Source organism: Cherax quadricarinatus, chromosome 35, assembly GCF_038502225.1.
Source record: "Cherax quadricarinatus isolate ZL_2023a chromosome 35, ASM3850222v1, whole genome shotgun sequence".
NCBI lineage: Eukaryota > Metazoa > Arthropoda > Malacostraca > Decapoda > Parastacidae > Cherax > Cherax quadricarinatus.
This window is the reverse complement of record NC_091326.1, coordinates 1,474,209-1,488,515: the sequence shown is the minus strand read 5'-3', so window position 1 is coordinate 1,488,515 and position 14,307 is coordinate 1,474,209. Positions and strand designations below refer to the sequence as shown.

General features: G+C 36.0%; 1 protein-coding gene across 6 annotated transcripts in view; it reads right to left on the bottom strand.

Annotated features, from left to right (window-relative positions):
• The window catches only part of LOC128695050 (ral GTPase-activating protein subunit beta), a 78,056-nt gene extending 65,752 nt beyond the window's left edge, over positions 1 to 12,304 (bottom strand). For 3 of the 6 annotated variants that reach the window (XM_070091291.1, XM_070091294.1, XM_070091296.1), the window contains exons 1-7: positions 12,209 to 12,304; positions 11,254 to 11,375; positions 10,742 to 10,882; positions 7,954 to 8,155; positions 7,366 to 7,530; positions 2,580 to 2,645; positions 1,693 to 1,801 (exon numbers count right to left, since the gene is read on the bottom strand). In XM_070091291.1, coding sequence (XP_069947392.1) covers positions 1,693 to 1,801; positions 2,580 to 2,645; positions 7,366 to 7,530; positions 7,954 to 8,155; positions 10,742 to 10,882; positions 11,254 to 11,328 — 758 coding nt within the window. In that variant the 5' untranslated portion in view covers positions 11,329 to 11,375; positions 12,209 to 12,304. Of the gene's footprint in view, positions 1 to 1,692; positions 1,802 to 2,579; positions 2,646 to 7,365; positions 7,531 to 7,953; positions 8,156 to 10,741; positions 10,883 to 11,253; positions 11,376 to 12,061; positions 12,160 to 12,208 lie in introns of those variants that run through there. The other 3 variants (XM_070091293.1, XM_070091292.1, XM_070091295.1) reach the window with 3 other exon arrangements.
• Positions 12,305 to 14,307: the final 2,003 nt, after the last annotated feature.

Sequence of the window (14,307 nt, the reverse complement as noted above, 5' to 3'; positions counted from 1 at the left end):
ATCACCTCCCAATGCGACCAATTATGTAAGTGTATTTATGTAAGTGCGTTTGTACGTGTATGTTTGGGGGTCTGAAATGGACTAACCTACTTCACAATATTTCTTATGGGAACAAATTCGGTCAGTACTGGCACCTGAACATACTTCTGGAATGACAAAATATTGTTAACCGGGGGTCCACTGTATTTATCTATTCTTCAGGCCAGAAATAATCTATCTCATACACACCCAAGGCAAAGAAATATTAAAGAGTTCATTTACAATCAAAGAGCACATCAGCCTTTCTCATCAAGGTATGGTGGCCAAAAAAGAAAACATTCATCATCACTCATTCAATAACTCTTACCAAAAGTGCATGGACATCGCAATTCCAATGACCAAAAATGTAACTTCCCTATAACTGGCACTGTACTTCCCACCACTAGCTATTTAATTTTTATGGGCTTAATATGAGCACTTAATATGCACTTTTTTTCCACATCAGCTTTCTGCTATCAATAAAAATCCTGTGTGCTTCATGGCCTAGCAAGGTGATTGCTTAGTACAGGTAGGCCCCACTTTATGGCACTTCACTAACATAGACATTTCAAATTATACCCAAGAAGTCATTTGTACAGCTCCCGATGTAAATAGACAGAGTGGTTCACCCCCACACCATGGGAGAGAGATGCGGAGCTCCATGAGCTCCGTACCTCTCTCAATTATGTTTGGAATCTTTCCAAAGTTTCTCTCGATTATTTCATATGCACTCTTTTTGTTACAATGACATCTAAAGGTAGTGATAAAAAGAGTCATCATAAGGCTTTTACATTAAGTGGAATGTTAGAAATGATTTAACTCAGTGAGCAAGGAATATCTAAGGTTGAGATCGCACTGAGATACTACTGATAATCGGCCTTATGTATACCTGTACGTAAATAAGCTTACACACAGTGCTGGCATGCAGGTACATTAAAATCACTATTTGAAAATGCAATAACATAATAATAATAATAATAATGATAATATTACATTATCGCAGACATTTTCATTAATCCATCTATCACATTTTTTCAAAATTATATTAGAGACACACTACATATCATATAAACATAACACAAACAACCATACTAGAACAAGTTAACACAATTGTGAGGTATGGTAGCCGGGAGGGAGAAAAGGAGTGTACAACAATAATTACTATAACACGTTCTCTGTAGTACAACACCAGAAAAGACTGTGAAGACAATTTGTACACAGTGTAAGATGTTTGTATTGTGCTATCAGACATTAATATGCATTTAAAACTGAAAAGAGAGTCATATCTTTATGATGATTCTGACTTTACGGCAGTAGCCTGGCACCTAACCTGCAGTATACGCAGGGCCCTACTGTAACTAAGTGGGCATCAGAGGAAGTGGATCACACTTTCTGGGAAGAGAGCACAGGTGTTATTGTAAAAAAAATTCCTAACATCAGTGACAATGAAAGCAATGGCGATATTTACAATGCAAGCAAACGAAGCCTTACACCAAACATCCTGAAAATTAATTTTGAAAATTACTCTACAAGTGGACAGAAGAATAGAGGGGTACTGTAGTAAGCTGTATGTATGCTGTCATTGAAGTATCATTATATTAAATAAATGTTGAAAGATTTTACCATTACAAGTGATCCCTATCACATGCTTATATTCATCATTGACATATTTACCTTAACGCATTCCAGAGTGGTGGTGGAGGGAAGCAGCGAGCACAGGCCAAAAGCCAGGTTTCGAAGAGCACACTTAATACACGCTCACACAACTGCTCTCCCGCATCCTCTGTAATACAAGCATTAACAATACAGTATTATTCATGAAAAAATTACAAAATATTTTCAGAATATAAATACAAGCTCTGCTAAAGCACAGCTCTAGACTAAGACAGTCTACCTTCTTTAAATTATTATACGTTTAGCAATCTCTTTAAAATAGAAAATCCATCATAATTATGGATTTCCTATCAAAAAAATGAAATATTAAACTGTAATTAAACTTTCTTTATTAAAGAAAACTTAAAATTTTACCAACTCTTTAAAAAACTATGATTAATATTAAAAATTTGGTTCTGTAATACTGTTTAGATAAGAGATAACATTAAATAAAATATTTTCTAAATGTATTACAGGTTCCATAATTTTTAAACACTAAACAACACCTGCCAACACTATTATATTTCAGCAAATCAATATACATTTTAATATTTTAAGCCTTAATTCTTACCTTTAACAACTTCATCCAGGCAAAGCAAGGAAAAAAATTGAGAGAATAAAATATACCATACTGAAATACCCATTTTTTAGTAAAAAATAACAAGAGATGATAAGCCAAAAAAGTGGTGTAGCAGCAGAAACACTTGGATAAGACTTGATTCTTAATTACACATTGCATAACCTCACAGAAACACCTTACTACCATAACCAGCACAGTATAAAGAATTAGAACCTATCCCTTACATTCATTGAGCTGCAAAGAGTGTATTATACAAAAGAGCATCTCAAAATAAGCAATGCTAGAGAAGCAGCAGCATAAGCAACACACAACGTGAGTACATAAATACCAGGCACATCTCCAGTAAAGTTTAGACTTAGAGTGGAGCTGGGTGTAACCTCATTCTCATCTGCAACTAGAGTGGAACAAGTTGATATTATGCAGAACAGAAACACTGACACACAAACACATCTAGAGCTGTCATATGCTTAATAGGCTGTAGAAGGAAATTGATCATGCTGCTAAGATGCTGATCATCCTACACAATTTTAATAGTGAAGAGGAATGTTTGTAACAAGGAACAAAAAAAAAAGTTATACAAATGCCTTTAGATCATGATTGAACTTTTCAGAAACATGTATAGTGTAAGCAGGGAACAAATTTTCCATGAATGGAAAATAAAATATAGAGTAAAAAGAATCTGTATATTACAGTTTCTATCACAGGCCCTCCTTGTAGTAGTTCTTCAGATCCTTTTGTGTATGTGGGAATTACTGGATATGTTTATTGATTAGTGTTTCCCACCTAAATCATAAAAAGTAATAGCAGCATCACAGGTGAGATGGTCCCAGGCATGCATAGCACACCATCACACTTGACTACAGACCCAAAACAGCAAAGGGGCCTCAGTTACACAGGCAACAACATGGAAGAAGGAAAGAAATACGTGGGAAGATATTCCACTCATAACTACATCTGCTTATGCATGGAAGGATATTAAAAATATAGATACAACATTTACTTTAGATATAAGAGATCCAACAGTAAGCTAAATGACTGATGATATATAAGAATGGCAAATTATTTGTTATTACTGCATTATTATATTCACTGGGAAGTGCTAAACCCATAGGTGTCATACAGTGCCTGGAGAATGAAAGGCATTCAGGTTTCATTGAAAGAGAGGGGGGCAGCTCCAATTTCTTGTATCAAGAGCCCTTCACCAGTATCATAGGCATCCCTATTGAAGGGTTATAGGATGGCAGAAGCTCCCTAACATAATGACAGAAGGCACATCAAACTCATATAAAAGAAGGAACTTGATCTGATCACATATAGAGATTCTAGGGTAATGAAAATTAATTAATAGCAGAGATGAAGTAAATATCAGTTAGTTCTCAGCCTTCAATACCTCTTTAATAAGCACTTAAGACAATAAAAGGTAAGTGATGCACAGTAATAAGACTTGCATGTGTGTCTTATTAATCAATTTGTCAGTATTATATAACTTCAAACTAATTATAATTGATGCAGAGTTCTACAATAACTTCGAGAAATTTTTAGATCTCTTGCTTCATAGTTTCAAATAGCCAGCTGAATGACTTCTGCTGCCCATGAAGCATTACAGTATACAATGATATAGGACGCTCAATATTTCCTTTCCCCTTTTATTAGGAGGCATTCTCCTTCATCTTTTGTTTCTACCAATTCTTTATGTACTGTACTTTATTTTCCTTTTTGTTATTTACTTTTCAGACTTGCAGAGACATGTGCCCAAATACATTTAAGTCTGAGCCTGAAGATATAAATAATTCATCACTGCTTTGCCATAGTTATAAAGTTTTTAACAGTGTTCAAAAATTTTCTAGAATTTTTCAGTCCATGAGAAAGGTGTAAACACATGTAGATACTTTCTCAATCACATGCAGATATTTTCACAGACATATGTGGAATTTTCCCTAGAGCTTCCATGGGCAACCTAGGCTAACCAACTGATTTACTCTGTACTAATTGTACCATAAGATTTCCTACAATAACAGCAAAGTTCTCTGATTATACAACTGTCTCAGGTCAATACGTGCACCACAGCAAAACATTAATTTTACTCATTCCACAAATAAAAATAACATGCAAGGGATTATTAACAGAGTCAACACACAGCTATAAAGAACAAAGCAGTGCATAGTTCTAAGTGTTTATTAGACTGTACTGCATTGGTAAATAAATTTAACTACCTGTCAAGGGGCACGAAGTCATTATACATACAGTAAACCCTCTCGTAATGCTTGGGTTACATTCCTGAGGACCGTTGTGCTATACAAAATACAGTAACTTATGTAAATGAAGAATATTTGGGAAAAACAGGGTTATGTTCCAGACACCTCTGAATTTGCCAATGTTTTTAAAACTGTATCTTGTCAAAATTGCTACATTATAACTTGCCTCATTGTTGTTACTTGAAAGATGTGAAGAGTGTGGAGACTACTGATGGGAGCCTGCTGAGTTGAGAGGGATGTTCCTGAGGTTTACCGTGTGAATGCCGCAGTCATAAAAGCCGCAGTTTACCAAATTGTACCAAGTGAATAGGACTTAACACACACACCAAAGAAACATACAGTACATACAGTACTGTACATTTAAAATAAATGCACTTGATAACGCAATATATGGTAATATTGGCTGAGGCTCTTGGCAACATTATGAGATCACAGATTTCTATATTCAATACATATTGTCTGTACAGCTTTTGAATTATCTGTACTGTACAGTTTATATTTTGTACGAGTTACACATAAAGGGCCAATAATGGCATTTTTTGAGTATAGTGTAAGAAGTCACCAACACAACATGCTTCAGCCAATATGAAGCCAGAGTCAGCAAGGGATACAGGAATCCAAAACACGTCTCAGTCCTCCCTCAAATATTACTTTTATGTTCATAATGTAAGTAAACATGGGCAGCAGCATGTGAGGAGACTTGCCTGTACATTTATACTCATTTTATTAGACAGCCAAATGAGGACCACTTTGCCTACTCAGCAAGGTGTGGGGAATCCCTGAAAAATGCCCGTGTTTGGGTGCTTAGCTGATAATCATGACCATGCCCCAGCAGTGTGTCAGGATACACTACACAACTTTCTTGCATAAACATCTATTCATTCTTTGCTATAAACTGCCAACATATTCAACAACTGTAAAAATACAGGTATAGTGGACACCTGACCATAAAAGGCATGAGAATGTGTCATTACACTGTAATTATGAAAATACTGTATGTAACACTGACCTTTTGTGGATGCTGGATATTAACACACTGAACATTCTCTTCAGTCATTCTATACAGGTGCTTTATACTAATTAGTTATCTTTTTTTTTTTTTTTAACACACTGGCCATTTCCCACCAAGATGGGATGATAGGTAAGACACATATGCAACAGTTAGACAACTTTATTCCGAAACGTTTCGCCTACACAGTAGGCTTCTTCAGTCGAATACAGAAAGTAGGCAGGAACAGTAGAGATGTGAAGACGATGTAATCAGTCCATCACCCTTGAAGTCATAGAATTTGAGGTTGTCAGTCCCTCGGCCTGGAGAAGTTCAGTTCCATAGTCAGGAACTATCTGAACATCAAGCGACAGTGTGGAGACTTAAATACTGTCGGAAGGAGAGGTGCAGAGTAGTAGTAGTAGTAGTAGTGAGAATGTAGCCACTGAGAGGTCATGTCCCTCTCAGATCCAACACTTCTCACTTGAAAAGCTTGTCCAAGGTGTTTTCTGTACCAAGATGCCATGTGTTGCAGTGTCTGACAAGATGAACATCAAAATGGTATACAATACCGACAGGTTGTTAGGTAAGACACATATGCAACAGTTAGACAACTTTATTCCGAAACGTTTCGGAATAAAGTTGTCTAACTGTTGCATATGTGTCTTACCTAACAACCTGTCGGTATTGTATACCATTTTGATGTTCATCAAGATGGGATGACCTTAAAAAGAAGAAACAAAATATTTTCTTCTTTTTAAATTTAGCAATTTATACAGAAGCTGTTACTAGCCACTTGCTTATCTAAAAGTCTTTTTTTTTTTCTTTTTTTTTTTTTTCTTTTTAACAAACCAGCCATATCCCACCGAGTCAGGGTGACCTAAACAGAAAAACCGTGCAGAACAATGAAATATGACAGGGAAACCTGTCCAGAACGATGAAATATGACAGGGAAATCTGTCCAGAACAATGAAATATGACAGGGAAACCCGTCCAGAACAATGAAATATGACAGGGAAACCAGTCCAGAACGATGAAATATGACAGGGAAATCTGTCCAGAACAATGAAATATGACAGGTAAACCCATCATGAACGATGAAATATGACAGGGATACCCATCTAAAACAATGAAATATGACAGGGAAACCCGTCCAGAGCAATGAAATATGAAGTTTCTCCTTTTGAAATTTGTAATGTACACAGGAGAAGGGGTTACTAGCCCCTTGCTCCCAGCACTTTCGTCACCTCTTATGACACGCATGGCTTACGGAGGAAGAATTCTGCTCCACTTCCCCATGGACAACTAAGATTTTCATGTGCAACAAAAATTTCTTGTTGCACATTCTGATTTCCATTACAATACAAACATGCTATGTAAAGTTGCTTTCAAAGAGGGTTTGCTGTACATTAAAATCTCTTTGTTATTCAAAATTCTCGAGTTCAGAATATCCCAGATTTGGAATATAAAATTCTTAACTCTTATGGTCAATTATCCAAATCAAGAGAACATGTTCCCTAACATTTTCATTTTGGAATTTTTTGCCTCGTTCAGAAAATATTAAGAAAAAATTCTAAATTTCAGTTTTTAAATTACTTCCTAATTCAAATTTTTTGTCTTGACTAAAAGAGAAATATCCACATTTTCTTCATGATTTTCTATAATTTGGACCCTGCAAACAGCCTTGGATGCATTCACTAGAAATAATGCCATATAAACTAGAGCTACATACATTTTTTCAGCATGTACTCTATTTGTAATTTCAGAAATGAGCAATTTACAACAGCTGCTTAACATATTATATCTGAGATTTGCAACATTAAAATGTTAGTGCAAATAATCCCCCATAAAATATTCAAGAAGAACCATACCTTTGATGGTGGGAGGAGAAAGGAGAGCTGAGTTTATATGTAAGAGAAATAAAAGTAGTGTTTGCCATGTGTCCTCACTGAGGCAAGGAGAGTTCTGAGCAATATTCTGAAGGGTACGAAGAACACGGTGACACAACACAGCCTGTCGGTTTATAACATCTGGACCTGAAATTCAATGTAATGGGTATACTCTGGCTTACATAAGAACATAGTTATTATTTAATAAAGAATGGAAGGACACAGGAACATAATTATTATATTCATGGGGGAAGTACTAAACCTACAGAGGTTATACAGTGCCTTGGGAATGAGAAGTACTTGGGTTTAGTGTGAAAAGGAGGGAAGGGGGCTAGCTCATATTCCTTGGATCAAATACAGTTCACCAGCATCAAGGTACACCTCCCCTTGAAAAGCCAAGACAGGAGAATAATGAAAAATAAAATGCACATTGTGTATAGTCAAATGCAGTACTACTGAAAATTTTCATATGTACTGTACTTAGCAGATATGCTAGTCAACAGATATAATAATGGTACAGTATCATGTTAACATGTATGGCTAACAAAATATACATTTTAAAACATTTACCTTGAGCTCCTCTTGGAACAAAGAGATAATAAAAATGATTGATTATTATCCTGGCATAATGATTTGGATCATTAAGAATTGGGCCAGGAACACTGCTCTTGGGATTTGGTAGAAGTGCTGAAAGCCATTCACAATAGACGCTCACACAATCTCGCAGAATATCTATCTCAGAGAGTGGGAAGCTTAATCCATGACCAAGTGCCTGAAAGGTTGCATTTTTAATCAAAACATGCAAAAATGTCAAAGTTCAGACTTTTTTTTTTTTTTTTACACTATTGAATTTAACAGGCTCTTACTTACATTACACAGCCCTAACTAAGGGTTTACTGCCACCACGTAGTACGTATATGACTCACAAAAGTCAGCTAACTGTACCCAAATAACCATTTACTGGTAGTGAACAGATGCAACATTTATAGGGAAATGTGCCCACCATCTCACCTCATCCCAGGATTGAACCCGAGTCCCTCAATTCTGAGCTGAAGGTATTACTTCTAAGCAATGACCCATTTCGAACATCTTCAGCAGAAACAGCTTTAAAGTGAATGTTCTTGAAGTAAAGAGGTATGACAATACACAGTATAATGGTAATTATTCTACATCCCTGTACATGCCCTTTTTCATGCACGAGTCTCTTACACTCATATATCCAAGGATCAAACATATGATAGTCCATTGATGCATTAATGTGACCACAGTATTTATATTTTTAATATAAAATCATAATCATATCTCATAAGAACAGCTCAAGAGGATTTCACATACACAATTTTGCAAATACTGTATAGCTAAAAAAAATTAGTGGGAAATCAAGACTTTCCTCCTTATACAGTATAAGAATTGTACATGGGACCATCACTTCAAGAAGATAATTTCTAAGTGGGAATCGGGCATCAAAGGATATAAAAATATTGTACAGTCAAGCAGTATTAATTTAAGATACTCAATAAGCTTAGTATGTACTTAAAAATTAATTACTATAAAATTTTGTTCTATTCTGTAAATTTTGGGCAGCATTTTTAATGTCAAGTAGCAGAACACCCTACCAAAGCTGTGGATTCCAGTTTGGCTTCAAGAAGACTTGTCCATAATGGCACTAACAGTAAGCTACTGCCTCATTCATTAATCATTTTTTTATTCTTTTTTATATTTTTTAACACCCTGACCATTTCCCACTGAGACCTGGTGACCCCCCCCAAAAAAAAGGAAACACTCACCATCATTCACACTATCACTGTCTTTGCAGAGGCATGCAGATACACCAGTTTAGATGTTACTCTACAGCAAATATCCCAAACCCCTCCTGTAAAGTGAAGGCATTGTACTTCCCACCTCCAGGACTCAAGTCCAGCTAACCAGTTTCTCTGAATCCCTTAACAAAATACTACCCTGCTCTCACACCAACAGCTCATCAAGTCCCAAAAACCATTCGACTCCACTCGTTCTTATTTAACCCTTAAACTGTCCAAACGTAGATCTACGCTGACGTGAGCAGTGCTCCTAACGTAGATCTACATCCGATTTTACATGCTTTCAAATGGAGAAAATCAAGGTCGGAGCGCTACGCATGTCAACGTAGATCTACGTTTAGACAGTTTAAGGGTTAACACACTCACATATGCCTGCTGTATGTCCAAATCCCTTGCACACAAAATCCCTTTTACTCCCTCCCTTCATGCTTTCCTAGGATGACCCCTACCCTTCTTTCCCTCCACTACAGATTTATACACCCTCCAAGTCATCCTATTTTACTCCATCCTCTCTAAATGACCACACCACCTCAACAACCCCTCCTCAACCCTCTGAGTATTAATTTTAATACCTTCACACCTAAGAATTCTCTACCTAATATTTATGCTACACACATCGCCCTCAGACATAACATCGCCAGTGCCTCCAGCCTCTTCTTGCTACAGCATTCGCAACCCATGCTTTACACCCATACAAGAGTGTTGGTACCACTATACTCTCATACATTCCTTTCTTTGCCTCCATGGATAATGTTCTTTGTCTGCACAGTTACCTCAATGCACCACCCACCTTTTTTCAGTCATCAATTCTATGGTTTATCTCATCCTTCATAAACCCATCTGCCAACAAGTCTACTCCCAAATATCTGAACACATTCATATCTTCCATACTCCCTCCTTCCCTCCAATCTGATATTCAATTTTTTCTTTACCTAACTCGTTTGATTCTCTCATCACCTTACTCTTAACTATTTTCACTTTCAACTTTCTTCCTTTACACACCCTCCCAAACTCGTCCACTAACCTTTGCAACTTTTCAGAATCTCACAAAAGAACAGTATCATCAGGAAAAACGTAACTGTGTCAACTCCCACTTTGTACATGTATTTGATTCAGCATAATTTAATCCCAACCCTCTCCTCAACAATCTAGCATTTACTTCTTTTACAACCAAAGTGACATTACTCATCTTCATGGTAGTATTTCACTTATTTAATAGAGATTGCAAAGTATAATCATGGCAATATTGTTGGCAATAATCTTTGTGTACATGTTAATGTATGGGAAAACACATTATTAGTAGACTTAATGCAAGTGGACATATACCTTGAGTGTTCAAAACATTTTTTAGTATATTTATATTCAAATGCATATTCTCTCTGTACAAGAATTTTAGTTCCTAAAGTGTCTGGAATAACAGTATTCAACTGTACAGTAAATGTACAGTATACAAAAAAACAAACAAGGAGAAATTATATTCAAAATTTTCTACAAGAAAATGGTGCTACAGCAACAGAAGAAATTAAAAGTTTACTCACAGGCATGAGAACTTGCAGCTGTTTATCATGTATAATCTTGCTCTTAATAGGAGGCCCAGGCTTGGTAAGGCCAAGACTTGTAGCAAGGTGTTTGGCAGTGCCTGCCACAAAGTCTCGCCCTACAGACCATGGTATGGCATCCTGCATAAAAACTAATTTAAAACACTTAACAAAGGAGGAACAAAAGGTAGTCAGCAAAGCCAATTTCCTACTAACATCCATGACATGAAACCATGGTCATGTAATCACATTATATTTTAAAATTATTCACGGTTTCACAACTCAGCTTGATATATTAGGTTAAATTATTACAAATTATAAACAGATATTAAGTACAGTATGTATGACACAGTATATAAATTATCATATGCACAACAAAACAGAAGAAGACATCTGTATAATGAAATTACAAAAGAATTAAAAAGTACGATGTGAAAAACTTCCCGTAAAAGTAGTTACTGGTATACCAATTGTATTCTTTGACGCTTTATAAAATCCGAGCTCAACTTTACCTTAAAAGCACTGATGGCTGCTTCATCACCCCATCCTTGCTGAGGTACTAGTTCTGATGGCCAGTCACTGAACATCTCTGAGGCTTCAACTATACCTTATTACATGTGCCACCCATCTTATTCTGTGATAGAATGAAAAACTATTTAATAATTATATTATTACAACCATTCTTCTCTGTATTGGATTGAGGAAGCCACTGGTTGGCAAAACATTTCCTCAATAGATACCCAGGAGCTGTGACTCGACCCCTGCAACCACAACTATTGGGATCCTTGAATGTGTAAAATAAACCTTGAATGTGTAGAATAAACCTTGAATGTGTAAAATAAACCTTGAATGTATAGAATAAACCTTGAATATGTAGAATAAACCTTGAATGTGTAGAATAAACCTTGAATGTGTAGAATAAACCTTGAATGTGTAAAATAAACCTTGAATGTATAGAATAAACCTTGAATATGTATAATAAACCTTGAATGTGTAGAATAAACCTTGAATGTGTAGAATAAACCTCGTGGGTATAATAGAACACTGTATTAACATTCACATTATTATTATAATCAAAAAGAAGCGCTAAGCCACAAGGGCTATACAGTATTAACATTCACAGCCCGACTTTTTAACATCTTGCCAGAAAATATCTGGTTTCTCTGCCAAGTGTCAGATCAACAAGGCTACAAACAAGACACTTTATCTTAGTGGTTTTTCTTTCCTGTCTATCAATATTCCATTACAAATAAACTACATTTTGTTTACTGCAGAAAGGAAATAGATATATTGTAAGATAGAAGACAACAGTGGAAATACCTCACATTACTCTTAATTCGGCTTGTTGTGGGTACTTGTGTGCCCACAACACCCGTGTGTGCCCACAACACCTGTGTGTGCCCTCAACAAGTGTATAAAACACCATAAATACTATTTAATGAAGAATAATTTAACAATAACACTTACTGGAGCTCCACCTGCCAGAGACCGCCAGCACAATCTAAGTCAAAATCAAAATATTTATTTCTAAGAAGCATAAATAGAAGTTACAATGATTAAGAGGGTCCTAGTAAATAACTAATTAGTTTTTTGTATAATAAGTTATGTAGAAATGGATCTAAGATAATCAACATGGAAATAAGGGACCTGAATGGAAATAAGTCACTCATTCTGCCTTTTTTTGGGTTATCCTGATAATTTACACTATGTATGATAATTGTACTTATGTGAACCTGTGCCTAAATAAATAAATTTACTTATATATATACATAAAACACTTTAAATCACTGAAGCTTTTAATTATCTATTATTATCTATTCTTCATCTTATTATTATTATTGGTGTTAATTATTATTATTATTATTATTATTATTATTATTATTATTATTATTATTATTATTATTATTATTATTATTATTATTATTATTATTATTATTATGTAGAGATATACGCCAAACTCGTAGAGATAATACAGTGCCTGGAGAATGCTTGATCCAAGGAAAGGGAAGGACAGAGTCAATTATTTGGATCAAGAGCCTTTCCTCAAGGATATTAGTCACTTGTATCTAGATAAACTTGGGAGGTAATATCAAATATTTTTATGCTCGCGGAGAATCACCTCAGAATGTAAAACTCTAGAGGTTTTCTTTTTCTTTTTCCTTTTCCTTATTCTTCTCATTTTTCTTCTTATTCTGCTTCAACTGCTCATCTTCCTCCCCCTCCTCCTCTAACACGCTCATATATGCCTGCTGCGTGTCAAAGCCCCTTGCACACAAAACCTCCTTTACCCCCCCCTCCTCCATTACAGATTTACACACCCTCCAAGTCATCCTATTTTGCTCCATCCTCTCTAAATGACCAAACCACCTCAACAACCCCTCCTCAGCTCTCTGGATAATACTTTTAGTAACTCCACACCTAATATTTAAACTATGAATTCTCTGTATAATATTTTTTTATAATATTTACACCACACATTGCTGGTAGACACATCACTGCCTCCAGTCTTCTCGCTGCAACATTATAACCCATGCTTTACACCCCTGTAAGAGTTGCTACCACAATACTCATACATTCCCTTCTTTGCCCCCATGGATAACATTTTTTTTGCCTCCACAGATACCTCAATCCACCACCCACCTTTTTCCCCTCATCAGTTCTTTGGTTTACCTTGTATTTCATAAACCCGCCCCACACATCCACTCCCAAATATCTGAACACATTCATTTCCTCCATACTCCCTCCAATCTGATATCCAATTCTTCCTTACCCAAATAATTTGATACCCTCTTCACCTTACTCTTATCTATGTTCACTTTCATTATTATAATCAATGGGGGAAGCGCTAAACCCGTAGGATTATACAGCACCTGTGGGGGGATGTCAAAGGTATTCAGGCTTAATTTAGGGAACTGGAGCATAGATCCAATTCCCTATATCAAGAGCCCCTCACCAGTGTCAAGGAACCTCCCTTGAGGAGTGTTCACTTTCAGCTTTCTTCTTCACACATCCTCCCAAACTTGTCCACTAACCTTTGCAACTTTTCTTCATTATTATTATAATAAAAAAGAAGCACTAAACCACAAGGGCTATACAACAACTTTTCTTCAGAATCTCCCAAAAAGCACAGAATCATCAGCAAAGAGTAACCGAGCCAACTCCCATTCTGTATTTGATTCTGCAGTTATTGTATTTAGAGGAAACTTTAAACCCAAAGGGGTCATACAGCACCTGGGAAATGGAAGGCAATCAGGTTTAATCCAAGGAAGGATAGAACCAGTCCAATTCCTTGGATCAAGAGTTCCTCACTAGCATCAACGAACCTTCACTGAGAGGCCATGTTAATGAAGATGCTACATTTAACATTACAGCAAATTATTCTCTGCCATGAGAACAATTAACACATGATAATTTGTTTACCTGTTTATATTATTATATGTAATCAAAAGGAAGCACTAAACCTTCAAGGTTCATACAATGCATCACTTGTTTATAAATAGGTATTTTATTATATTTATGGGGAAGTGCTAAACCCATAGGGGTCATACAACACCTAGAGAATGGAA